Raw genomic sequence first — 26,911 nt, 5'->3', positions numbered from 1 at the left:
TGAGATGATATGATGATGTATGATGATAAGATAAGAGCGCCCCTCACTTCACACGGGTGTGCTTTTTCTGATAGATATACTGTATAGTAACCTCTCTGGGCACACGGTTCTGTCACAATCTGCACATTACGGTTTGCTTTGTAATGTGATTTTGGTGAGCAGTGTCATGATTGAGCCCCAGTAACCCTTTTTTTCTTGACATGTCCAAATTGGAGAACATTCGGCGAAAATAGCAGATCTGCAAGCTCACAACCTGTTGGTATGCGTCATTAAGTCACACAATTATTATTAGTGACTTGTGCAAGTCGTACCATCTGTTCAGGGCCATCAGGCCTGGCAGCGTAGAAGACCTTGTACTCGCGCACGTTGCCCACGGCGGGCTCCCAGCTCACTGTCAGAGTGGAGATGGTCGGGTCCTTCACCTGCAGGTTCTTCACACCACCCACGGGCACTACAATAACGGCAATCATAATGCAACACTTAGCCCTCGAATAATTGCAATTTCACAATTTAGGCATTTAGCAGAAGCTCTTAATCCAGAGCGACCTTTTGCTGTCAGACTTTGCTTCTCGTTTGAATACACGCATACGTGCACACACACACACGCACATGCACACGCACCCCACACACACCCCACACACACACCCCACACACACCCCACACACACACACACACACACACACACACCAATTGTACTCACTTGTCTTTCCGTTCTTGGACTGAGTTAAACCCTCCATTTCAGGGTAAACGACGACCACAGAGACGGTGTATTCCGTGTCGGATTCCAGGTTCTTCAGAACCAGACTGGTGGTGTCTCCATCCACCTGGTCCTATAAGCACAGACAACATAGGCAGAAATCAGCCACAACAGTCTTTTTTCAGACATTATAAGGTAGGGCGGGATACATATTAGGAGGTCTGAGGAAGAGCTTCGGCTTGAAATGTTACCACTTGTTATTACAATATCCAAAACCGCAGACCATACAGTAGTCTCATATTATGATATTGATATCATTATGGGCGGGACAATATGAAAATCACATGTCACGATTATTGTGGCAAACATAATTGCAATTAACGATATTATTATGATAATCAAAATATGCAAAATTCCCACGATTTTGCAACCAATTTTTTCACCCGCTAATGTGATCCCGGGGCGCTACACTTCCTCTGCCAACCTGGGGGGGCAGCGGACTGACCTCATGCCCCCTTCTATGCATGAGGAGTCCAAGCTGCTTCTTTTCACGTGACGGGGGGAGTTTCCCGGGTTGGACGTAGCGTGTGGAAGGAACCACCGACCAGTTCCTTTCCCCTCCATCAGGCGCCACGGTTGGCCAGGGGGAGGTCGTGTAGAGACCAGGATTATGCGAAAAACTTAAAATGTCACTTTAACACTTGAACCATTCCTAGGCATAATATCGATATATTATTGCCAAGGTCCATTTAATTTCTAGGTGCTTGCAACTGCAGGAAAGACAAACAGTGTCTAAGCGGGCTTGTGAAGTCAGTGAAGAGCAAGTTTGGCACCCAGAGAAGTACTCTCAAGCCTCAAGGAGGACGTTCCAGCCTGCACCAAAGCCACATTTCATAGATGAAGACAGCATGCCATCAATAACTACCCTTACCTTTGATCCACCATCAATCTCAATGCTTAAAGCATCAGCGTAAAGAAAAATTGTGTTCTGTTTTTAGGCACTTGCCTCAGTCTGTTAAGGGTTTAAAACGGCATGTCTCATGTTAGAGACAGAGCACACACTGCTCATGACCGTGTACGGAATGTGTTCTTGGTCAAGTTGTCTGGCTAAATGGAAGGTCCAAAAGCACATGTTGTATGTTGTTTGTTAACGTACACAACCACCCTGTATCTCAATGTGTTCTTAGTCAAAATGTCTGAATAAATAAAGGTTAAAAACAGAACAACAGGAAATGTAAATGTGATACAACACAATGCTGAATGACCGGAATCTCACCTCCTAGTCAACTTTCCTAGTTATGTAATGCTTTAAAAAGGTGTGTAGTGGTTACTTTGTATTCATAAAACAGATTACACAGCCATACTGCATCTGATTGCTTCACAATAGAAACAATGCATGTTGGATTAGTAAAACTAGACGGACTACACTACACTACACTGGGCCATGCATGTCATGACTGATGCAAGTTGGGAATACAGTACATGGTCAACATACAAGTAGGACTACATGTTTTTAATGACCTGACTACATCCCACACCTTCTGTACCTTCTGTTCTCTCCCACTTTTCTTTGAACTTGATAAATATGCCCTCCTCTCCTCCTCCATCCCATCATCACTTCCATAGTATTGCTTTTGTCTTTACTTTCTGTTCCAAAGCATTCGCTGTTAAAAAAAAGGATGTCTTTGGCGATAATAAAATTAAAAATGAGCACAAGGCCGTGCTTGAGTTTGTTCTCAGCTTGGTACTGTACAATGATGATTCAAAACAGCACATCCCGAAACAGTAAAAAGGGGAGGCGCTTGCAGAGAAGGTTCTTACCACATCCTGCTCTCCTCCAGCTGCTGGGACCCAGATCACGATGTACTCGCGCACTTTCCCCTCCGCCGCGTCCCAGCGCACGTTTAGGGTGCTAGTGGTGGGATCTGTGACCTGCAGGTTCTTGGCATAACCCAGGGGCTCTGAGAACAGAGGAGTAGAAAGTCAATGACGAAGGAGGGGGAAGAAGAAGAAGAAGAAGAAGAAGAAGAAGAAGAAGAAGAAGAAGAAGAAGAAGAAGAGGAAGAGGAAGAGGAAGAGGAAGAAGAAGAAGAAACTGGAAGACTTTAGAGACAGGAAGACTTTTTTTGGTCAGTCAGTCCTTGGAGCTCAGTTTTGTCACACAGCTGTTGTCTAGCCATGGATTACTGGCATCCTGGGAGCAATTTGTTCCAAATGTCTTACACGGGAATGGAGAGAGTACATGTGTGTGTGTGTGTGTGGAGGGGGGGGGGGATAGCTGGTTTTCATAAAAAACTTTCCATTAAGTCAGATTAAAAAAACTTAAGCCTAATATTATAAATATTATTTCTTTCTTTCCCCCTTTTTTTTCTTTAACCCAGTAAGACCGGGAAAGCATCCGTGTCATTTTTTAATTTTTAACAATTTTAACCATTAGGCCTATTTTATACTTTGACTATTCAAAAATCATGAAAATGTGTGCCAATCTTTGAATGTATGCATTTTTAAACCAAACTTTAAAAAACAAAATCTCAAATCTTTGTTTCTGGTGGTCCCTGGAACAAAATATTTGGATGGGGCTCTGCGGCCAAACTGAGGCTCACAGCCAGGCTGTATGTAATGTGATACGAAGGTCCACGTACTTGTCTTGCCCTTGTCAGTCAGGCTGGCTCCATCCCCCTCTGCATAGACAGGGATCACGGTGACCTTGTAAATGGTTTCTGGGAGAAGTTTCTCCAGCACCGTTTGAGTCGTGCTCTCCGAGACTTGCTCCTAAAAAAGAAACAAAAACAAAAAAAACAGAAAGGTTGAGAAGGGAAGGTGAATTAGATGCTCCCATTTAGTATACTTTAACATACTCAATGTTAATTTAAGTCTGACTGTAAACATAATTATGTAACCAAAATGAACACGCACATTTTGAACCCTCTCAGAGTTACAAATTGTTTAAATTTACCGGTAACAAGGATTTGACTGTGTATTTTACACCGGACAGCAGTGTTTAGAAGCAACAGGTCCAACCCCCTGAGTTAAATTCCAATCTGAGATGTCCTTGAGCAAGGCAGTCAGGCTCAAATAAATCTCACTTAGATGGTGTTTTGTACCCCTTTTTTTATACCGTAATTATAGTCTTAGTAAATGTGATAATAAATTAAAGATATTTTTCAGAAGGATGGGGATACTTTTTTTTAAATTTAAATCATTATTTATGGTATGTAAATACAATACAACTAATACATATGCAGTAGGACCCGGGCTCCCCCAGAGTGTCGAGGTGTCCTTGAGAACCCCTAATTGCTCCCGATGTGCAGGTTGGTGCCTTAAATGGTAAATGGTGCATTTATACGCCTTTATCCAAGGCGCTTTACATAGATTGTGCATTACATTCACCCATTCACACACCGATGGCGGCGGAAACCATGCAAAGCACCAACCAGCACATCAGGAGCAATTAGGTGTTCAGTGTCTTGCTCAAGGACACTTCGACACTAACTCTGGGGGAGCCCGGGTTCGAACTGGCAACCTTGCGGTTACCATCCAGCCACTCTACCCCTGAGCCACCGCCGCCCCTACCTTGCATGGTTTACTCCGGCATCGGTGAGAGAATGTATGGGTGAATGTAATGCACAATCTCTGTAAAGCGCCTTGGATAAAGGCGCTATATAAATGCACCATTTACCATTTACCAGTAGTCTGCTGTGGTCTCCCTAAACTTCCATTTTGAAATTTAGACCCTGCTGTCGGGGTATAGGACACCGACTGATTAACAAGTAGCCCTGCCGGAAGCTCATAACTCATATTAGACGTGTCTAAAAGCGGATTCCCTCCGAGTGGTAAAGAAGTTTGGTCTCCCACCAATGAAACCCTGGTTTGAATCCAGGGTTGAAAGTGTTTTATCTCCATCGGGAGAGGACATGAAACTTATGGATTGCTGCTTTAAGCTTCATAGAGCTGTAGATATAGGACAGGGGGTTGGCCTGGTGGTTCAAAGGACCATTTTACAACCAAAAGGTCCCAGTTTGTTTCTCTACATCTGACTATTATGCCCAACTGATATCTTAAGTAAGTTATATAATATGTGAAAATGTATCATCTTCAAGAAACAGATGACACCCGATGAAAGCTATGGTAGCCGAAACATGTGGGACCTGTCATCCAAGCTGTCTTCACTCCATGTAGCCAATTGTTTCCCCTACACATTATGTGCTTCGCCATTCAATTGCCTTGGTAGATACGAGAGGAATGTGTCAGATTCCATCTTCGTGGTCTGACATGCAAGCCCTCCGCCTCCTCCTGGTCAAAACCTCTCCCGTTTATATTGACGCAGCGGGTGATTGAGAGTGAGAGGCAGTGGCATAAACCAGTGGGTAAGCAAGCCAATTCCAGGAAGGCTTTCATCCCGTGCCATATAGATTCACACCAGCAGCCAATGCGGCCGCCAGCGTGCGTTTCGGTTGTGACTGCATGGCTGTTCACACTGTGTCAACTTCCAACCAGCCTGAACCACTCCACGACCGCAGTGGCGCTGATGGCAAGCCCCTGGTTTCTCTCTGGTTTCTCTCATCACGTTTCACACGCACGCACGCGCACACACACACACACACACACACACACACACACACACACACACACACACACACACACACACACACACACACACACACACACACACACACACACACACACACACACACACACACACCAATTTCAGATTCTCAAGTCAAGCTTTTGAAAGGCAATGATGGGATTTGTTTTTCTATAAGGAGAGCTGTGCTATTGTTTGAGAGTTGCATGGAGGGATTACGCTGTCACCAAGTGTGACTTCACAACGTCAGCGATGAGTCATTTTGTTTGTTTTTATTCTTTTGATGGGAGATGTAGGTATTATTCTAAGACCATCGGTTCATTTTCATCTCACCTGCACACTCATGAGCAAAAAAACGAAAACTTGAAATCCTTACCACAATCTCCATTCCTCCATCAACGGGAATATAGATTACTTTGTAACCCTGTACATTGCCGTCGGCTGGGTCCCAGGTCACTTTCAGAGTGGTGAAGGTCGGTTCGGTCACCTGTAGGTTTTTTGCTCCACCCAAAGGCACTGTGAGAAGGAAAACAGTCATCATTTTCGGAATTATATGTAATCGATTCCTAAAGTTAATATACACAATAAAACCCTCAGTGTTAATTCATCCGTACTACGTAGTAGTAGTGTACAAATGTTACATTTGTGCAGACTCAGTTAAATTAACACTCAAAACGTTATAGTCGGCCATAGCTGAGTGAGTAGAGAGGCCAACTAGGAATCAGAAGGTTGGTTCAACCCTCGGCTCGCCCAGACTACGTGTCGAAAGGTCCCTGAGCAAGACACTTAACCCCACTTAAACCCTTCCCCCTGAGAGCAGCCTTCTTCTGTCATCTGCTGCCTTCTTCTGGGTGAAGCAGTAATGGTAATTTCCCCTCCTTGGGGGACCAGAAAATATCCCCCCCACACACACGCTGTCCTTACCTGTTCCAATCAAGAATCAATCAAGATATGTATTTGTCACAACTCATACAGGTGTAATGAAAAACGGTGCAAATAGAACACAACAATAGCATAAGAGATATAATAAAACCAAGAAGAATAAAAATGTAAAAGCAATAATAATATAATGCAATTTAAGAAATACAAAAAAAGGATGATGAAGTTAAAGTCCCCTGAGGAGTCATTAAACAGCAGTGGGGGTGGGGCCAAGTCTGTTTTGCTTTTTTTTTTAAAGAAGGCAAAAAGGCTTAACCAAGTATCTGCTACATTTACTTCCCTGCGTATAACGTATTATGTTCCCAAATCCCCATGTGACTTACATGTCTTTCCATTCTCGGACTGGCGTTTGCCCTCTCTGGCGGGGTAGATGGGTTGCACGGACACCGTGTACGGAGTGTCTGGCTTCAGGTTCCTGAGGACAACGGTATGGGTGCCTGCAGGGACTTGTTCCTATTCAAACAGGGTTGTAAAAATAGTTGGTTTGAGTCAGTGGTTTTTAAGCTCTGGTCTTGGAGAGGGGGCCCAGAGTAAAGCCTACACTAATTTATGATTCTGCAAAAAACCTGTTGCATGCTTGACACTTTTCTGCCGAAGCATAAATTACGCTCAATGCTGGGTGTTACTCATAGCCGTCTAACGAGGGACACATTGTTTATTTCGACACCTGGCTGTATTAATGGTATCCAGCAATGGAACTGAGACCACATGTGGAATATCAGATGACAGATGAAGGACAGGAGAAAGAATAAAATACGTTTTCTTTTCTTTTTTTTTTACAGTCATAAGGTGACTGGGACATGTGCAAAGAGGTAGTGTGCAAAATGGGTCATGTCTTGCAGAGTTTTTTCGTACACCGTGGAACTGCATTGTATTGTAAACCAAACTACTAGCTCATTGGAAGGATTTCTGTACTGTAACTTCATTGATCCATCCATGTACACACCATCTCCTCTGGGCCACCGGCGACAGGGACGTAGAAGACCTTGTACTGGCGGACTGCGCCGTCAGCAGGGTCCCAGTGCACGGTGAGGGAGGTCATGGTGGGGTCCGTCACCCTGAGGTTCTTGGCTCCTCCCAACGGCCCTGGTCAAGAGGACATGTTATTTCAGCTCAGAGATATCAGTGGGCAGGAACAGCTGACAGCCAATTACACGCCAGTGGTGGATATCCACCACTGGATATCCACCACTGACGTGGCTGAGGTTCCATACATTGTCTACGGTGAGGAATGAGCAAAATGCCAGCAGAAATAACGGTGTAGCAAAGTTGAGAAATGTTCTATTTTCCGGCTGCCGCTGTGCAGCAAGACCAAAAGCACACTGTGGTTGAAAATAGGGGCGGACTAGGTGTACACACGACGGTGACGAACACACCCATTTAGAGAAAAAATACAGTGGTAGAAATCACTACCGCTGCTGGTGTGAATTCGGCATTAGTGTCATTTTGTCATTTAGGAGCATATCTTACTTGTCTTTCCATTCTCAGCCATCTTCTTTCCGTCTCCCTCTGCGTAGACTGGCACCAGTGAGACCGTGTACAGCGTGTCAGGCTTTAGAGCACGCAGCACAGTGTTGGTGGTGGACCCCGACACTGTATCCTGATTAGCACAAGAATATAGATTGAAGATAAGACATTTGAATTTTGCTCATAAAATCTTTCAACCTGGGACTGTTTCCATAATAATTCCACACTTGCAATGCAACAATCATGTAATGTCAAATGTAGTGTGAGTCGTCGTCAGTGTAATTAATGATCATCCTTACCATGCTCTCGACTCCTCCAGCGGCGGGCACATACAGCACTTTGTACTCTTTCACCTTCCCCTCGGCGGGCTCCCAGCGTACGTTAAGAGTGCTCATGGTGGGGTTGAGCACTTGCAGGTTCCTCACTCCACCCAGAGGCTCTGATGGAACGTGACGAAACACCAGGGAAATGAAGGTCACCGTTTTAAAAATCCCACAATACATAGGAGGTAAATTGACAGGATGAATGCAAAATTGGCCAGGTTGTCATGAGAAAGTTATGGGTTTGAACACACACCATTAGCTTAGAACGAAAATACATCGCATGGATGCAACTGGGACGTATCCTCAGTGATGTATCCCAAGGTCATCGGGGTTTCGGGTCTCGCGAACATCATACCCCTAACTCAGGTGACCCAGCCAGGGTGATCAAGTCCCGACTTACATCCCAGTAGCTACCCTCGATCAGACCCACTAGGGAAAGACCAGGGCCACACAATCCGTTGGAACCACTCCGGAACTACTATGCCGAGACTGAGAGGTACAATTCTGGCATGTGGAGGGACTAGGCTCTGTGGGTTGCCTCCTGTCCGGGCCCCTCCTACGTCTCACCAGGTCCACTCCTGCTCTCACCAGGAGTACAGCGAGGACCTGTGCATTGCACCAGACTCCCAGCACCAGACACTTCATTCAGGAGTGGTGGATTCTTGAGCCGCAATGGTTCTGCAGGCTCCACCTGGGCAACGGTAGCACTGCAGGCTCCACTTGCGGCTCGAATGGCCCTCCTAAAGGCCTCATGGAAGGTTTTTGGGCTTCCTCCTCACAGAGGATGCAGGCTGGGGCGCTAACCCATACTGCTCCCGGGGTGCCGTCTACATTCCGGCTGTCACCCGTCTCTCCGGTGGTCACCAGACTATACCTGGTTGTCACATAGTCTATTCCTATGAGTCACTATAAATAGAATACCTCAGAACGAAGATACATCGTATGGATGCAACTGGGACGTATCCTCAGTGATGTATCCCATGGATTATGTATGCGTTAAAATAAATGACAATAGCTCTCCCTCCCCAAAACAACTACTGTTAAGTCACCCTCGTCAAAGCACTTAAGCCTGAGTTATACCCGATTGGGCATCGTGTTGCATACTGAAAATAGCGGATATACAATCCCACACAGCATTGCAGTGGGATGTGTTGTGAACTAGATTGGCAACTTTCAGTGTGTGACAACAGCACACAACTGCGTAACTCTGTACACTCAAGAAGACACTGCCCCCTCTGCCACCCTTAGATCTCCATATGGATGGCCAATACAGAATTTATTCCATATGTTGATCTGACCTCATCTGACCTCATCAAACTCTGTACACTAAAGACACTGCCCCCGCTGCCACCCTTAGATCTCCATATATGGAGCTGACCTGTTCTGACATTCCATGTTGATCTGACCTAATCAAACCCTGTAAACTCAAGACACGCTCTTCTCTTTAGTGAAGCAGGGCAAAGTGTACCTCATCTCCGAGGCAACACTAAAGACAGCCAACAAGAACTACTTCACAGTGAACGACTATGAAATTATACTGACCAACAGCACTTTGACTTCGTACCCATCAGTGAGCTACAGAACAGGGACCCGAAAGCCAAAATGATTGATGTGATTGGAGTGTGCAGGAGTGCTGGGGACGTGTCACGGATCACGACTAAAACGGGCAGAGACATCTCCAAGAGAGAGCTCAACCTGATGGACGACAGCGGGAAAGAGGTGAGAGTCACCCTGTGGGGAGATCAGGCAGAGTAGTTTGATGGCTCTTCTCAACGCATTGTAGCCGTGAACACCCTTTAGGGCGAGGTCGCTTATCGCCCTCAGGGCGTCTTTGGTGTATGTTTAGTATGTGATGTTGCATTTATTCTTAGTGATTGTTACTTTTGTAATAAGACGATGCTGGAGGTGGCAGAATTGACGATGCTACGATTGTCATTAGGAGTAATCTCTCAAGAACAGAACATGTCAACAGGGGCATTCAGAACGTGTGAACATTGGGAATTAGTGGGAATGAAAACATAAGCGCCCCACCGGAACAGGAGGGCTGAGGGCGGGCCAAACGGGGCCAACATCGTGTTACCGAGATTCTATTGGGCGGAGCCCCCAGAGGCAACTGCAAAGGAAACAAATAGCAGAGGGTGCTGTTTCTTCCTCTCTTTTACGCTGACGGGTTCCCAGATTGCATTAGGAGTGACAGTGACTGACTGGATCAGAAGAGGAAGGCCAAAGAGGAGGTTTATGGATTTGGTGAGAGAGGACATTGCAAGTGGCTGCAGTGACCGAGGAAGACACAGAGAACAGAAGCAGATCGAAACAGATGATCTGCTGTGGCAACTCCGATAGGAATTAGCCAAAATAAAGAGGAACGAATGTAATAAGGCAGCATTTGTAGTTTTGTGATGTCATGTGGTAGTTGATGAGTGAGCCAGTCTTACTTGTCTTTCCATTCTCAGACATCTTCGGGCCAGCTCCTTCAGCGTAGACCGGCACCAGTGAGACCGTGTACAGCGTGTCGGGTTGAAGGCCTCGCAGCACAGTGTTGTTGGTGGACCCTGACACTTGTTCCTGATTATTGTTAACAACAGAGGACATGCGTAAGGGACTGCAGAGGCGCCCCTTGAGCAATCCATTTAAACCCAAACCGTTCAAAGGACCTCCTGTGGTGAATTGTAGAAGACACTAGTGAATTAGAGAAGACTCTAGTTGTACAGTACATTGTTCTCTTCCGCAAGGCTGTCCTGTAGGTTCAGACTTCACGATTGGAAACCCCTGTGCATTTCTGCACATTCATTGAGAAAGTATAGCATGTAACTGTGCACACAGTATTTGTCCATCCATCATCCATCTATCCATCTTCAACAGCTTATCCGGAGTTGGATAAGCTGTAGACACAGTATTTGTGTCCCAAATTAAGCTGATAGTGATCGTACCAGTCCTACCATGCTCTCAGCTCCTCCATCGGTGGGCACATACAGCACGTTGTATTCCTTCACGTTTCCCTCTGCGGGCTCCCAGTGCACATCAAGAGTGCTCATGGTGGGGTTGAGCACCTGCAGGTTCCTCGCTCCACCCAGAGGCTCTGACGCAACACCAGAGAAATGAAGATCACCGTTTCAAATCCCACAATACACACTGGTCTGCACAAATTGTCAGGATGAATGCCAAATTGGTCAGGTTGTCTTGAGAACGTTGTGGGCTTGAATTTACAGTACACATTAGCTGGGATAATGTGTGGGTTGAAGTAAATGACAATAGCTCTCCCTCCCCAAAACAACTACTGTTAAGGTCACTTATAACCGATTTGGCACCGTGTTGTGCACTGAAAATAGCTAATGTACAAAGCATCGCAGTGCGATGCTTTGTGAGCTATAATGGCAATTTCAGTGCGCGACAACAGCACGCAACTAAGTAGGAACGAGGCATTAGCCTATTGCAGTGGAGCTTCCCAATGGACATCAGTAGAAGACTTTTATTTATTTTGACTAATGTATGTTTCAGATGCGATGTTGCATTTATACTTAGTGCTCGTTACTTTTGTAATGCAGGAGGCGGCGCAAGGTGGCAGAAATGAGTGAGCCAGTCTTACTTGTCTTTCCATTCTCAGACATCTTCGGGCCAGCTCCTTCAGCGTAGACCGGCACCAGTGAGACCGTGTACAGCGTGTCGGGTTGAAGGCCTCGCAGCACAGTGTTGGTGATGGACCCTGACACTTGTTCCTGATTATTGTTAACAACAGAGGATGTAAATTCTAGAAGACTAGTGAATTAGAGAAGACTCTAGTTGTACCGTACGTTGTTCTCTTCTGCAAGTGTGTACTGTAGGTTCAGATTTCACGACTGGGAAACCCTATGCATTTCTGCACATTCATTGAGAAAGTACAGCATTTTACTGTGCACACAGTATTTGTCCATCCATCATCTATCCATCTTCAACAGCTTATCCGGAGTCGGATAAGCCGTAGACACAGTATTTGTGTCCCAAGTTAAGCTGATAGTGATCGTACCAGTCCTACCATGCTCTCAGCTCCTCCATCGGTGGGCACATACAGCACGGTGTATTCCTTCACGTTTCCCTCTGCGGGCTCCCAGCGCACATCAAGAGTGCTAATGGTGGGGTTGAGCACCTGCAGGTTCCTCACTCCACCCAGAGGCACTGATGGAACACGGCACAACACCAGAGAAATGGGCTTCTGGCCAGATTCACAAGGAGGTCAGTGGGTTCAAATCCCATAATACACAGAAGGTAAAAGTCGGCTGCACGCAGGGACACTCTTGGGACGGCAGTGGCTCAGGGGTAGAGTGGCCGGAATAGACAGCCCGATGGGTACCACAAGGTTCCCAGTTCGACCCCGGGCTCCCCCAGAGTTAGTGTCGAGGTATCCTTGAGCAAGACGCTAAACCCCAAATTGGTCCCGATGTGCAGGTTGGTGCCTTGCATGGTTTCCTCCGCTATCGGTGTATGAATGTGTGTATGAATGGGTGAATGTAATGCACAATCTATGTAAAGTGCTTTGGATGAAAGCGCAATATATAAATGCACCATTTACTCTTAAAAGCACGATTGGTCCAACGTTGTCTCAAGGTTAGAGAACTGGGATTTGTGACCAGAAGGTGTCTCCGACCCGCAGCCATTATAAAATACCCAGTAAGCTGGGACCTCGAGTGGCTTATTGCTTTTCTAAAACGGTTACAAACATAGCAATATTAACCTCAAAACTATTCCTAATTCACAAAAGTAGCTACACTTTGCACCGCTTTGCGTCCACCAGAGCGAGCCACACTTCCTTGTTTTTACTCAGACAGGGGAATAGGAGGCGCTTGATGTTTTTACGAGGCCGCCCGGAGCCACACATTCACAGTCTTATGAGTGTGGGTGGTGCTTAGACGCCCGTACGGCCAGTGTTTGTAAGGCAATCAAGTGTTCCCCTTCCCCAGTTCAGCTACAGAGCTGTGGGATCAATGCAACCCAGCTGGGCATGATATAAAGCAGGGGTTCCCAAACGTTTTTGGCCCAGGTACCCCTTGGGGGGAGGATTATTTTCCAGGTACCCCCTTATCCTCGCAACACCGATAAGCATATTTGCAACCTTACATTTAGATGCCATTGGAACTATTTGTATTCAAACTTTTCAATCAAAGTCACAACACATTTTCACAACATTTATTTAAGATGCTATCTTAGAATAGATGTAGACCTATTTGATAGTGCAGAAACATAATTGCCTTCCTTGATGCCTCAATTAAGGGTCAACGATCATCAGCTGGTCACAGACACAGCCTCTGCACTCTGCAGCACTCTTAACTGAAAGTGACTGCATGGAGTCTGTTTAATTTCTATCCAAAGGCCCTTGAATGATGGAATATGATGAAGGATTACTGTGATTATGGTAAGCTCACATATCACACATACCATAATTCACTGGCAAAAAATAACATTTTTGAAAAAAAATCTGAATTATTTCGCGGACCCCCTGGCTATGAGTCACTTTCGGAACCACTGATATACAGTGATTGATGAAGGTGTGCATTATCGTGAGATTTACCATGGCAACCAGCCAGCAATCAGAATCAAGTATTGGGACTAACCGTTTTAGAAAGTATATTAATGCATTTGTGTATTCTACGTTATGATGTTTTTTATTGTTGTATACCGAATGCCAGTGTGCAATAGGCAAATTTCTATTTTATGTAAAATGTAGTTTTCTTTATCGTTTATCTTTATCTTTATTGGGAGAAGGATGCTGAAGATGGAGCTACCGGACAAGAGGAGAAGAGGAAGGCCAGAGAGGAGGTTTATGGATTTGGTGAAAGAGGACATTGCAGGTGGCTGCAGTGACCGAGGAAGACACAGAGAACAGAAGCAGATCCAAACACATGATCTGCTGTGGCAACTCCGATAGTAATTAGACAAAAAAAGAGTTTTGTCATTTGGGAGTTGATGAGTGAGCCAGTCTTACTTGTCTTTCCATTCTCAGACATCTTCTGGCCAGCTCCTTCAGGGTAGACCGGCACCAGTGAGACCGTGTACAGCGTGTCGGGTTGAAGGCCTCGCAGCACAGTGTTGGTGGTGGACCCTGACACTTGTTCCTGATTATTGTTAACAACAGAGGACGTGAATTAGAGAAGACTCTAGTTGTACCGTACGTTGTTCTCTTCTGCAAGTGTGTACTGTAGGTGCAGATTTCACAACTGGGAAACCCTATGCATTTCTGCACATTCATTGAGAAAGTACAGCATTTTACTGTGCACACAGTATTTGTCCATCCATCATCTATCCATCTGAAACAGCTTATCCGGAGTCGGATAAGCCGTAGACACAGTATTTGTGTCCCAAGTTAAGCTGATAGTGATCGTACCAGTCCTACCATGCTCTCAGCTCCTCCATCGGTGGGCACATACAGCACGGTGTATTCCTTCACGTTTCCCTCGGCGGGCTCCCAGCGCACATCAAGAGTGCTCATGGTGGGGTTGAGCACCTGCAGGTTCCTCACTCCACCCAGAGGCTCTGATGGAACACGGCACAACACCAGAGAAATGGGCTTCTGGCCAGATTCACAAGGAGGTCAGTGGGTTCAAATCCCATAATACACAGAAGGTAAAAGTCGGCTGTACACAGGGACACTCTTGGGACGGCAGTGGCTCAGGGGTAGAGTGGCCGGTATAGACAGCCCGATGGGTACCGCAAGGTTCCCAGTTCGTTCCCGGGCTCCCCCAGGGTTAGTGTCGAATCCTTGAGCAAGACTCTGAACCCCTAATTGGTCCCGATGTGCAGGTTGGTCCCTTGCATGATTTCCTCCGCCATCAGTGTAGGAATGGGTGAATGTAATGCACAATCTATGTAAAGCGCTTTGGATGAAAGCGCAATATATAAATGCCGCATTTACCATTTACTCTTAAAAGCACGATTGGTCCAACGTTGTCTCAAGGTTAGAGAACTGGGATTTGTGACCAGAAGGTGTCTCCGACCAGCAGCCATTTTAAAATACCCAGTAAGCTGGGACCTCGAGTGGCTTATTGCTTTTCTAAAACGGTTACAAACATATAGCAATATTAACCTCAAAACTATTCCTAATTCACTAAAGTAGCTACACTTTGCACCGCTTTGCGTCCACCAGAGCGAGCCACACTTCCTTGTTTTTACTCAGACAGGGGAATAGGAGGCGCTTGATGTTTTTACGAGGACGCCCGGAGCCACACATTCACAGTCTTATGAGTGTGGGCGGTGCTTAGACACCCGTACGGCCAGTGTTTGTAAGGCAATCAAGTGTTCCCCTTCCCCAGTTCAGCTACAGAGCTGTGGGATCAATGCAACGCAGCTGGGAATGATATAAAGTGATTGAAGGTGTGGATTATCGTGAGATTTACCATGGCAACCAGCCAATCAGAAGTATTGGGACCAACCATTTTAGAAAGTATATTATTGCATTTGTGTATTCTACGTTATGATGTTTTTTATTGTTGTATACCGAATGCCAGTATGCAAAAGGCAAATTTCTATTTCATGTAAAATGTAGTTTTCTTTATCGTTTATCTTTATCTTTATTGGGAGAAGGATGCTGAAGATGGAGCTACCGGACAAGAGGAGGAGAGGAAGGTCAGAGAGGAGGTTTATGGATTTGGTGAGAGGACATTGCAGGTGGCTGCAGTGACCGAGGAAGACACAGAGAACAGAAGCAGATCCAAACACATGATCTGCTGTGGCAACTCCGATAGGAATTAGACAAACACATTTTTTGTCATTTGGGAGTTGATGAGTAGCCAGTCTTACTTGTCTTTCCATTCTCAGACATCTTCGGGCCAGCTCCTTCAGCGTAGACCGGCACCAGTGAGACCGTGTACAGCGTGTCGGGTTGAAGGCCTCGCAGCACAGTGTTGGTGGTGGACCCTGACACTTGTTCCTGATTATTGTTAACAACAGAGGACGTGAATTAGAGAAGACTCTAGTTGTACCGTACGTTGTTCTCTTCTGCAAGTGTGTACTGTAGGTTCAGATTTCACGACTGGGAAACCCTATGCATTTCTGCACATTCATTGAGAAAGTACAGCATTTTACTGTGCACACAGTATTTGTCCATCCATCATCTATCCATCTGAAACAGCTTATCCGGAGTCAGATAAGCCGTAGACACAGTATTTGTGTCCCAAGTTAAGCTGATAGTGATCGTACCAGTCCTACCATGCTCTCAGCTCCTCCATCGGTGGGCACATACAGCACGTTGTATTCCTTCACGTTTCCCTCGGCGGGCTCCCAGCGCACATCAAGAGTGCTCATGGTGGGGTTGAGCACCTGCAGGTTCCTCACTCCACCCAGAGGCGCTGATGGAACACGGCACAATACCAGAGAAATGGGCTTCTGGCCAGATTCACAAGGAGGTCAGTGGGTTCAAATCCCATAATACACAGAAGGTAAAAGTCGGCTGTACACAGGGACACTCTTGGGACGGCAGTGGTTCAGGGGTAGAGTGGCCAGTATAGACAGCCTGATGGGTACCGCAAGGTTTCCAGTTTGATCCCGGGCTCCCCCAGAGTTAGTATCGAAGTATCCTTGAGCAAGACGCTGAACCCCTAATTGGTCCCAATGTGCAGGTTGATGCCTTGCAAGGTTTCCTCCGCCATCGGTGTATGAATGTGTGTATGAATGGGTGAATGTAATGGACAATCTATGTAAAGCGCTTTGGATGAAAGCGTAATATATAAATGCACCATTTACCATTTACTCTTAAAAGCACGATTGGTCCAACGTTGTCTCAAAGTTAGAGAACTTGGATTTGTGACCAGAAGGTTGGTGGGTTTGACTATCCAGATTGGCAGGGAGCGAATGCGATGCGATGACAATGAACAACACTCTCCATTCGCACAGCAGTTGCTGCTGAGGTGCCAGCGAGCAAGGCACACAACTGCTCTGTGGAAGTGGCAGCTTCCTCAGCTGCTGCTATCAATAGAAGAATCTGCTATCAAAAGCTGAAATATGTGTAATTGCAATGAAAGGCCGTATCTGTAAATCAATGTTCAGTTGACGAAAAGCATTTTGAAAACATTTGACACTGGGCTGGATTGTTTCCTAATCTCGGTGAGATCACTTCCCTAAATAAAGCTAAATAAAATCTCAAGACGGAAAATGTAATGAGGATGTTTTAGGCCGACCATCTGAAGAAATCATGACATTTCTAAGACCATTCATGTTTCTGGAAGATGCTTCTAAAGTTCTTCTATTGCTAGTTTTGATCACTTCAAATACTCTTTCATCTTAAAATAACTAATCACCGAAAATAGCCAATCTACAAGCTCACAAGACACAACACGTCGCAACGCGACGTGTTGTGTCTTGTGAGCTTGTAGATTGGCTATTTTCGGTGCGCAGCATGCTTTCACAGAAGACACGCTGGGCTTATATGGAATCCAAATGACTGAAATCAGTCGTGGCGACTGAGGACTTTAATCCATGTAAAACTGATGAACAAAAACAAATCAAAACATCTTCTTACTGGTCTTCCCTTGGCCAGAGATGTTCCGGCTGTCTCCGTTGGCATACACAGATGCCAGGGTGATGAGGTAGGGCGTGTCAGGAGTCAGCTTCTGCAGTATCACAGTGGTCTTCTTCCCTCCCACCTGGGTCTGTGAGGAGAACACGGGTCAGCACATGGATTCGTTGGGGCCGATACCGATTTTGGACAGTCCTAGACGACCGACTACCAATGTTTTGACCGATATTTTGTCAGCGTTAAACGTATAAAATGTTAAGTTATAAGCAAAGAAATATAATACAAACGTATAAATATAAATATTAAGCCCTATTTAGCATTTACAAAAATCTACAAGCTCACAACGGGTCGTCCTGACAAGATCACAACGTGGTTAAAGTAGTTAAACATCATGACGCATCAGCTGTATAACTGCCAATACGGTAGATAGGAAAAAAAGGAAAAAAGAGTCTTACATTTGTGCATGTATGTATGTACTGTATGTACTGTATGCATGCATGCAAGCGAGCAAGTGAGCACGTTTTTTTATTATTTTATTATTAGTATTTTTATATATATCACGTTTCACTGTTTCAGGAGTAGTGGCTCATGTCGCATCCCCCTGGTTAAATGATAGGCAGACGAGAAGCGATGTACATTCAAACATCAGAACCTATTCAGTCGCACAGTGGACGAGTGGATATTGAAAACTGAACTGAGACGATGAACCATGTGGTCTGCATCAGCCAGACTAGCTAATCAATCTGTGGGCCCAACGTCTTGACAAGACTTGTTGTGACTTTGTTTGACAGTCTCTCAACCAGAACAAGGGCACCATTCATCACAGTGAGATGTCGAATGGATGACACGTGTACATTATTTCTGTGGTCAGGGTCGCAGCCACAGCCCAGTGCAGAAAATACCTCAAGAACAATGTGGCCCGGAGCCAAGAGCAACTCTAAACTGTCTCAGCCATCATTCATAGGCAACCTTGACATGCAATTAATTTCATGTACTGTACAACAGTGGTTCTCAAAGTGGGGTCCAACCCCTGTCCCCCAGGGCCCTATACAGTATATATCAGCTATTTAATTATAATATTTGTACATTCTTTGGAAATGTTTGAATATCTTTTGACATTTTTAACACCATAAATCTCGTGTATGGGGTCCTTGGCACAAAATCTTTTCAGATGGGGGTCTGCAGCCAAATACACATTAATTTACGGGTCCTTGACATGAAAAAGATTGAGAACCACTGCTGTACAATATTAAGTCTTGTCAATGCCCTTTGTAAAGTCTGATTTTAGAAAAGAGCAATACAGATTTACCATAAGTATTGCTATTATGTTACATTTTGATCTATACAATTAATGAAAGCAGCAATGGAATCTGTAATCACTTACAGCCCCCGCCCCATCCCCATCTTAGAGAAACAAAAGGGAAACTCCTAAAAGACTGATTATTCATCTAATGCCACCCGTCTGAACTGAGCAGCGCTTTCACAATATAACGACAGAGAACAATCTTGCCATTTACAGTTAGGGTGACCAGATCCAAACTGTTCATTTGAGGGACAGAAGTATCGCTTGTGTGGGACAAGTGGGATCACTTGTCCCACACAAGCGATACTGGAGTACCGGGTTAGCAACTTACTACTTGAGTTGCTATTAAATGCCTTGATGTCATATTCGACCATAGGCCTATTGGCTATCATTTATAAACTCCTCTGGTGTCTCACATTTTGTGAGGCTTAAAAACACATCTTGCAGGAAGAGACAATGAGAGAGCTTTACAACAGAAGGCCAACTATTAGGGGACTAACTATTAGGGCATTTGAACACTGATGCAATTGCCTGTCAGTCACAATGTGGGACAGGGTCTCAATTTGTGGGACGCCTGAAAAGTCTTGGAAATTAGGGACTGTCCCACGCAAAGAGGGACATCTGGTCACCCTATTTACAGTATTTATCATGAAATAAGTGTGTCTGTGTGAATCTGTGAAAGGGAATCCAAAGTAGGCCTCCGGGAAAGCCTAAGAAAACAATGCTGCAATATATCATCATGGCGAGGACAGAATACAATAGAGTAAACATGCTCATCATGGGGAGAAAACAAGCTGTGTGAAGGCCAGGAAGAAATATGAGATGTCAAATTTGACAACATGAAATGCAATAAATATCCTTAATGGTTTGGAGATTTTGTATTTATTTATGTATTTGAATTATGAGTTCATATAATTTATTTTCTTTTTTTTGGTGGACTGTTGGTTGGTTGACCAAAATCTGAAGGAACCAGACAGTGGGCTGGAAGCTGGAAGCTTTGTTATTGTGGTTTATCTTCTACGTAAACAACGTAGCCCATGACCGTGGGTATCCATTTTTGAGAGTTTAAACACATTAACCCCCGATTGTTTTATATTTTCCAAATGAGTGAACATAGCAGATCTAAGTATATATAGGGCTTAAGTGGTTCAATCCGGTTACAGCTCGAGTTCTGTGCAGAATCAGATCCTCATTTCCAAGTATTATATAGGATGCATGTTCATATAATCATATATCATATATATAACAACCATTCAGTAAGCGACAACTTGCCACCAGATGTGCGGGCGGGATGTTCTAAGCGTGTTGTGATATACGCAATACATTCTGCTGGGGGATGAGAAATGCAGTAAACAGATTTGCTCTCATGACATCATGCCTCAGTCACTGACACATTGTTTGGGGTAATGCTGTCATAACATCTCAAAGGACACAATCAAAAAAAGAAATTTGTAGCCCCGTGGGATTCTTCTCATACAAGCAGCAGCTTCCCTCAAGGTAAGCCCAGAGTCGTTTGTACTGTAGCACTGATCGGTATTGGGTAATAATGCTGGAATGTGGAGTTCTGGTCTGCCAAAAAAAGACTTATATAAGTATACAAACAGGCTTGCAAGGACGTTGGCGGCTGTCGTGGTCCAAATGTCCAAACTATGGCGAAAGAGCACAGACAAGTCTGGATGTTCCTCCTCCTAAATGGCTTGACTGACTGGGTGGCTGTGGTTGTTTTTGTTGAAGTCATTGTTGCGGAGGTCCCCTCGCGTTTCACGGTGTGTGGGAAAAATTACTGACCGTCGGCTTCATAGAAGCTTTGTTTCTCATGCGTGTGCAGGGAGCACGATCCAGTGACCGTGGAAGACCTCCCTGGCTTTCACTGACATTAATACAAAATTAATACATCCTTTTCTTGACACCGGCTGGCTGAAGCGAATTAGGGAGGTCCCCGGTCAAGTGAGAGCACTGTTAACTGCTCCCCTAGCACGCAAGTACAATAGCTCAGTGTTACAGTTATACTGTAATGTAGGCAAAGGGAAGATGCTCTCAAAAGAAGATTTGACTCTATGTTGTTGATTTTGTAATTCAATGAGACATCTGGGATAGGAGGCACTCCGATAATGGCACACAGCCCTTTTTCCTCTAACATGGAAACTATGTTTCTATAGTACATGGCTTCATATTAGGCATAACAATACGCAATTACTATACAGTATTCCATGTATATAAGGGTTTAATGTGATCTAAGGTGGAATAACATTAATAGCGGGTGAATTGATGGAGTTCTTTTTAGACTGCACTCACTGCAGGTGACCCAGTGGTGAATGCTTCCCACCGGGTATGAACATACGGTAACAGCGTACTCACCGAGAGGGTCTTCCCTCCAGCCACAGGTTGGAAGGTGATCTTGTAGTTCTGGACAGGACCAGGCGCGTGTTCCCACTTCACCGTCAGGGTGGTGGTGGTTGCGTTGAACACATGCAGGTTCTGGGGCGGGCCGATATCCACTAGGGACACACAGGACTCGCAGTTAGAACATACACACACACACACCTTCATGTTGGAAACGAGGATGATGACGTGATGATGATGATGAGGATGATTGTGAAGATAATGATGGTGAAAATGGTTTGGGATTAGTGGCATGAACGTTGGGCCAGGAAGCCCCAGGCAGCGGCAACAGCTTGACTCGAATCCCGTGGGTCATAGACCAAGAAGCTGGATGGAGTAATGATGGTGATGATGATATAATTGATGAGGACCACAGCATAGTGAGTCAAAACATTGAGATTGAAGCTTCTGGCAGGCAAGGGTTGGAGTCAAGGGACTTTGAATGAATTGAAATAGCTAATGCCACTTATAAACCAATCTATAACCATCGCGTTTTAAAGATTTACAGATTTTCTTCCCCAGTTTTGTCAAAATGTTTCAGTTTTTCTAAAATAGCAGATTTACAAACTCACAGTGCAGTGCATTACAATTCAACTGTATAAAATAGTGCTTAAATAGTGGTTAAGTGGTTAAGGGATGAATTAGAAATTGGTTAAGCCATTGATGGAGTTTTCAGACACTTTTTTTTCTCAATAAATTGACGAATCAGTAATGAGTCCCAAACATTGAAAATTAGTATAGACCTACTCTTATTTTTTCTTTTTCTTTACTTTGTAGACAACAACCTCATCATGTTAACAGCTTTTATTTTAACTAAAGATGGAAATCTTTGTTCTGAATTGAAGTGTTATCCATGACTTGAACCCTTGCCCTCTGTGAGGAATAAAACATGCAACAATGACATTCATTCAATGACTGGTGTGAATGTTGATGAATGGCATGACATGACACATGATGTTTTCAACGTGAAATGTGCCGTGGCATCAGAGATGATATGGAGATAAAATGGTAGACAGCGACAAGTTGACAACGGTATCAAAACAACACAGTTGGCAAAGGTATTAAAACGAAATGGCCGACAATGAGATTCCCATGGCGGACCATCTGTTACTGGTCAATATTCACACTTTTTTGCATTTTGCTCTGATTGTGTGTTCACATCGGTAGCAATAAATCACTGTGCAACAGTCTGTCAACCCCCCTCAATGTATTAGGCTTGTATGTCGCTCTGGATAAGAGTGTCTGCTAAATGCCTCAAGTGTAAATTGTAGAGGAGAAGTCAAAATGATACAGAGGGGAATTCGTCCAAGCCAAAAGACAAATGAATGTGGTCATCACTGTAGCTAGTTTAAGCTCGCTAACTGTTTGCTGCAGACAGTGTCAATATCATTACAGATATAGATGTGATACACAGTAGCAAATATGTGTCTATTTCCCACAGTTAGAATGAGCACATTGGTGTGAAAAGTTGATGACTAGACATTTCAATGAGATTGAAAGGAAGATTGAATGGAAGCTAAACAAGTACACAGTGATACATATATTTGGCAGTCTGTAAATCCCGCTACCACAATTGTTAGTACTAGACTGACTTTGGCTGCCCAAAAGTTCTGATGTTGTAAATATAGGCCTACTGTATTTTTTTCCATGCTTTTAAAAAATATATATATTATTTTTAATATCTGAGCTTCCTGCGGTGTGAACGCATTTAGAGGCACCAAAATGCACATGCAGTTATGAAGGGCAAAGAAAAGTGTGCTACTTCCATTAACACTCATTATCGTCCACATTACCATTCCAACCACACAGACATGGACATGAATATGAAGATTATTATAACGTCCTTCCCCGTTTCAAATAACATACCAGATGGCATCTTTAGCACTAGAAAGAGATGTTGGGGGGGGGGGGGGGGGGGAACACAGTGTTATTTCAAATGCATGAGTGTTCTTGAGAATGTCCAACAAGATTATACTGTTACAAAATAAAACAAGACATTGTATTATCATCCTGGATCAGCAGCTAGATGCATACAGTAGATACCAATTAAATAAAGGATAAACCAAAATGCACATCATAAAATGTTAAAAATACAATAAGACAGTGGTTCTCAAAGTGGGGTCCAGGGGCCATCAGGGTTCAAATGGACCATTACAGGTCCGTGACTGTGAGAGTCAGAGAAATTCACACAGTCACAGTTTGAGGACCTCAGCAATGAGACATTAACCCATTTTGACCTGAGATCAGATTGTCTTGATCAGATGTCTTCAGATGTCTTCTACATCCTGACAGTTTTCTGAAAAAGCTATGTTTCTATGTCAGTCGTTCTTCGATTTTTCAAAAATAGCAGCTTGTAGATCTGCTATTTTTCAATAGCTAAAGCATAACATAATGCTAACACCAAAAGGGGTTCCCGCCCAAAATGGGTTAAAAAAAAATCACACCTGTGTGAAGTGAGGGGTGCAATATATACATAATTTATGACGTAATTATCAAACAAAACAAACCCATGTCAAATGGCGTTTTAATGTTTGTTTAAGGAAAAACAAGCCTGCACATAGGAGGGGCTAGCGCCACTCAAAAATCAAAATCAAACTTTCGTGAAGTTGGTAACAGAGCTGAAAATGTAGGAGGGGAGGGAAAGGAGGCGTGGTTTGCTTACAGGTGCGCTCGGTTCCCATCAGATCCTCGCTTTCCGATTCGTCAGGGTAGATGGCAGTTACAGTGACATCATAGGGAGTATCCGGGTCCAGGTTCTCCAGAACATGGCTGGTTTCATCGTGGTTCAGAATGGCCTGGTGGAGCGCATCAGAAAGACAAAATGGAAGGAAAAATAGTAGGCCCACACTGGATATTGTCAGGTGGTGATTTATTGAAATTGAATGGGTAGACATTTGCTACTTTTCCTTCAGGGTTACAACACTTATGCCATTTCTCACATGGCATAAGTGTTGTATAAAATATAAAGATCGGATCTGGAAAAATCGGTATCGGCATGTCTCAAAATCAAATGATCGGAATCGGATCGGGAGCAAAAAAACGTGATCGGGACATCCCTAATCACAATGTCTTTAGTTCAAATCTGGCCCACATCTAACCTGACTCCGCCAGATTGTGGCTGTATTGAGTTCACGAGTTCCCTCCTCCTACCTGCATCTGGTCTCTCTCAAGCTGAAACGATGAACCCGAAGCAGTGGGACAAAAAGTTGTAGTCCTGTTAGGTTGTATTTACATTTGCGCTGTGGCATAGCTTCAATACGTCACCAGTCTCATGTTGATCCCGTCTTTAGCGGCCGCATACGGCCGCATATCACTCCGATCAGCAGTTGATCGGAGTACATCTTCTCTGCCCGAGAGAGACCAGATGGGAGCAGGAGGAGGAACTCACTAATGCCACTATCTGGCGGAGTCAGGTTAGCCCACATCATCACCCCCACTCTTTTTCTACCTGGGTCTATTCTATTCTATTATTTTAGACTTTTGTGTCATGCATAACAAAACCACTACCATCATGAATCAAGGCAATAATTTCAACCTACGTATTGGAAATTGTTTTCTCCCTTCTTGGTCCAGCCGATGCGGTAGAGGGCCACATCTGGGGCCCCGTGCTCCCAGGTGGCTCGGAAGGAGGTCTGGGTCACCTCAGATAAGCGCAGGTTCTTAGGGGCCGGAACAACATCTGCTCACATGTTTGAAAACAAGAAGGGAGGTGGCGGGAAGGGAGGGAGGGAGGGAAGGGAAGGTGATTATGAGGAAGGCTTGAGAGATGAGCTAAGAGCGTTTAACCAGAGTGCCTGCTGCTTCACATGTGAGGAGTATTTATCTAAAAGTGTTTTTAAGTGCAAAGTGTGTGTGTGTGTGTGTGTGTGTGTGTGTGTGTGTGTGTGTGTGTGTGTGTGTGTGTGTGTGTGAGAGAGAATGTTCAAAACAAGTTCACCTGGGATTAATGATGAGCAGATCGAGCCCCATATAGTAAATGATTGCACGTTAAATCACACATGCACACGTGCATGCATTGGTCCATGACATGTGCAATGAAAGCTCAACTTGTCCTCTGGGCTTGAAGACGTTAGTGTTTGATTGTTGAGGAAGGGAAGTGATGTCACGGCGCTCATAAAACGCTCATCATATTATGGTCTTTGTACATGACTCTTCATTTACCGTGCAGGATCTGCTGTACATTAGCCAAGAGGTGTGCCAGAGAGGTTTGAACCCGTTGCCTGTACAACTTTTGGGTTTGTTGTTGTAATTCATCCACTGAAAGTGCTACGTAACACGAAACATATGTGACTTTGGGTGTAATTAAGTCAGGTGGAGTAATAACGGATCCGAACCTGTGAAATCCTTTTCAAGCTGTATAGCACTGGTTTACAACCCTTTTCATATCAAGGCCCATTATTTATTCGGCATTTGAGCCACGTACCACCGATTTAGCATCTCAAACAATACAAAACAAGACAAAAAGATGACAAAAATATATATATCCTATATGTTTTTTTGTTATTTTGTTTTTTGGATAGGATATTGTCCACAATTTCATGCTGTAGTGATGTGTGGTGCCATAGGAGAGGCAAACGATCAAAATAACAATTCTTCTACATTCCCTTAAACAAAACCACTTAAATTAAGTAATGTAGATGATTAACAATAATTGAACTCTTTTATGGGTCCATTTGGTTTCATTTTACGCCCTCAAGAGTTAAAGATCTATTAGGGTCCTCAGACCACTGGTTGAAAACCACAGGTATATAATAATTGTTACACACAAATATTGTATCTCCATACTTAAAGGGCAAGACCACTCATTTTCAACATTTGACTATGTCATTAATATACCTTTGAGCTGTTGTGTGGAAATAATAAAAAGTCCCCCCATTCTGTGTTTCCTAGAACTGGAGGTCTGAAAAAAATCATTAACATGGTGAATCACATCTTGATTGTCATCAAGATGTGATTCACCATGTTAATGATTTTTTTTCAGACCTACAGTGACGATTTCCAAACATTATGTGTTTTTAAGTTATTAAAGGGAAGTGATGACATTTGAACCTGTGATGGCCTGTCTCAGCATGGGTTTTCTGTATGTTTTAAGGAAACGATGACATTCGAACCTGTGATGGCCTGTCCCAGCATGGGGTTTCTGTATGTTTTAAGGAAACGATGACATTCAAACCTGTGATGGCCTGTCCCAGCATGGGGTTTCTGTATGTTTTAAGGAAACAATGACATTCGAACCTGTGATGGCCTGTCCCAGCATGGGGTTTCTGTATGTTTTACGTTATAAAAGGGAAGCGATGACATTCGAACCTGTGATGGCCTGTCCCAGCATGGGGTTTCCAGGTCCTACGTCATAGACGGGTATGACGGCCACGTCATACTCCTGCTGAGAGATCAGGCCGCCCAGATCCAACGAGGTGATGTCACCATTCACTTCAGTCTGCAACATGTGACATTCAGGGAAGGAATCTTTATTATTATAACATAATAACCATTACACTGCAGAATCCTGCAGTGTAAGCCAGATAGAAAGCTGGCCCGTCCCAAAAAATATTGTTTTTGTTTTTTATTGTTTTCTAAAAAAAATGAACATTCTGCAAAAGTTCTCTTTTGTAATTAAAAAAGTGAAACTTTCATATATTCTCAATTAATTGTGCATAAAGTAAAGAAACCAAAAGTATATGCAGTCCATACTTGGTCTGGGCTACTTTTGAACAAATAATTTCATCAATGGGGC

The 26,911-nt window shown here is 44.2% G+C and overlaps 1 protein-coding gene across 4 annotated transcripts in view; it reads right to left on the bottom strand.

Annotated features, from left to right (window-relative positions):
* col12a1b (collagen, type XII, alpha 1b) overlaps window positions 1-26,911 on the bottom strand; it is a 158,628-nt gene that overhangs the window by 70,482 nt on the left and 61,235 nt on the right. For 2 of the 4 annotated variants that reach the window (XM_079525497.1, XM_079525499.1), the window contains exons 22-36: window positions 26,485-26,614; window positions 24,717-24,856; window positions 23,840-23,972; window positions 23,044-23,061; window positions 21,154-21,293; window positions 17,496-17,625; window positions 7,988-8,127; window positions 7,692-7,821; window positions 7,168-7,307; window positions 6,545-6,674; window positions 5,659-5,798; window positions 3,340-3,469; window positions 2,519-2,658; window positions 701-830; window positions 312-451 (exon numbers count right to left, since the gene is read on the bottom strand). In XM_079525497.1, the coding sequence (XP_079381623.1) occupies window positions 312-451; window positions 701-830; window positions 2,519-2,658; window positions 3,340-3,469; window positions 5,659-5,798; window positions 6,545-6,674; window positions 7,168-7,307; window positions 7,692-7,821; window positions 7,988-8,127; window positions 17,496-17,625; window positions 21,154-21,293; window positions 23,044-23,061; window positions 23,840-23,972; window positions 24,717-24,856; window positions 26,485-26,614 (1,911 nt within the window). Of the gene's footprint in view, window positions 1-311; window positions 452-700; window positions 831-2,518; window positions 2,659-3,339; window positions 3,470-5,658; window positions 5,799-6,544; window positions 6,675-7,167; window positions 7,308-7,691; window positions 7,822-7,987; window positions 8,128-10,446; window positions 10,577-10,950; window positions 11,091-11,597; window positions 11,728-12,023; window positions 12,164-13,967; window positions 14,098-14,375; window positions 14,516-15,778; window positions 15,909-16,186; window positions 16,327-17,495; window positions 17,626-21,153; window positions 21,294-23,043; window positions 23,062-23,839; window positions 23,973-24,716; window positions 24,857-26,484; window positions 26,615-26,911 lie in introns of all 4 variants that reach the window. The other 2 variants (XM_079525500.1, XM_079525498.1) reach the window with 2 other exon arrangements.

Source organism: Electrona antarctica (assembly GCF_951216825.1).
Source record: "Electrona antarctica genome assembly, chromosome: 17".
NCBI classification, from domain to species: Eukaryota; Metazoa; Chordata; class Actinopteri; order Myctophiformes; family Myctophidae; genus Electrona; species Electrona antarctica.
The sequence above is the reverse complement of the archived record's forward strand: the minus strand, read 5'-3'. Positions and strand labels throughout refer to the sequence as shown.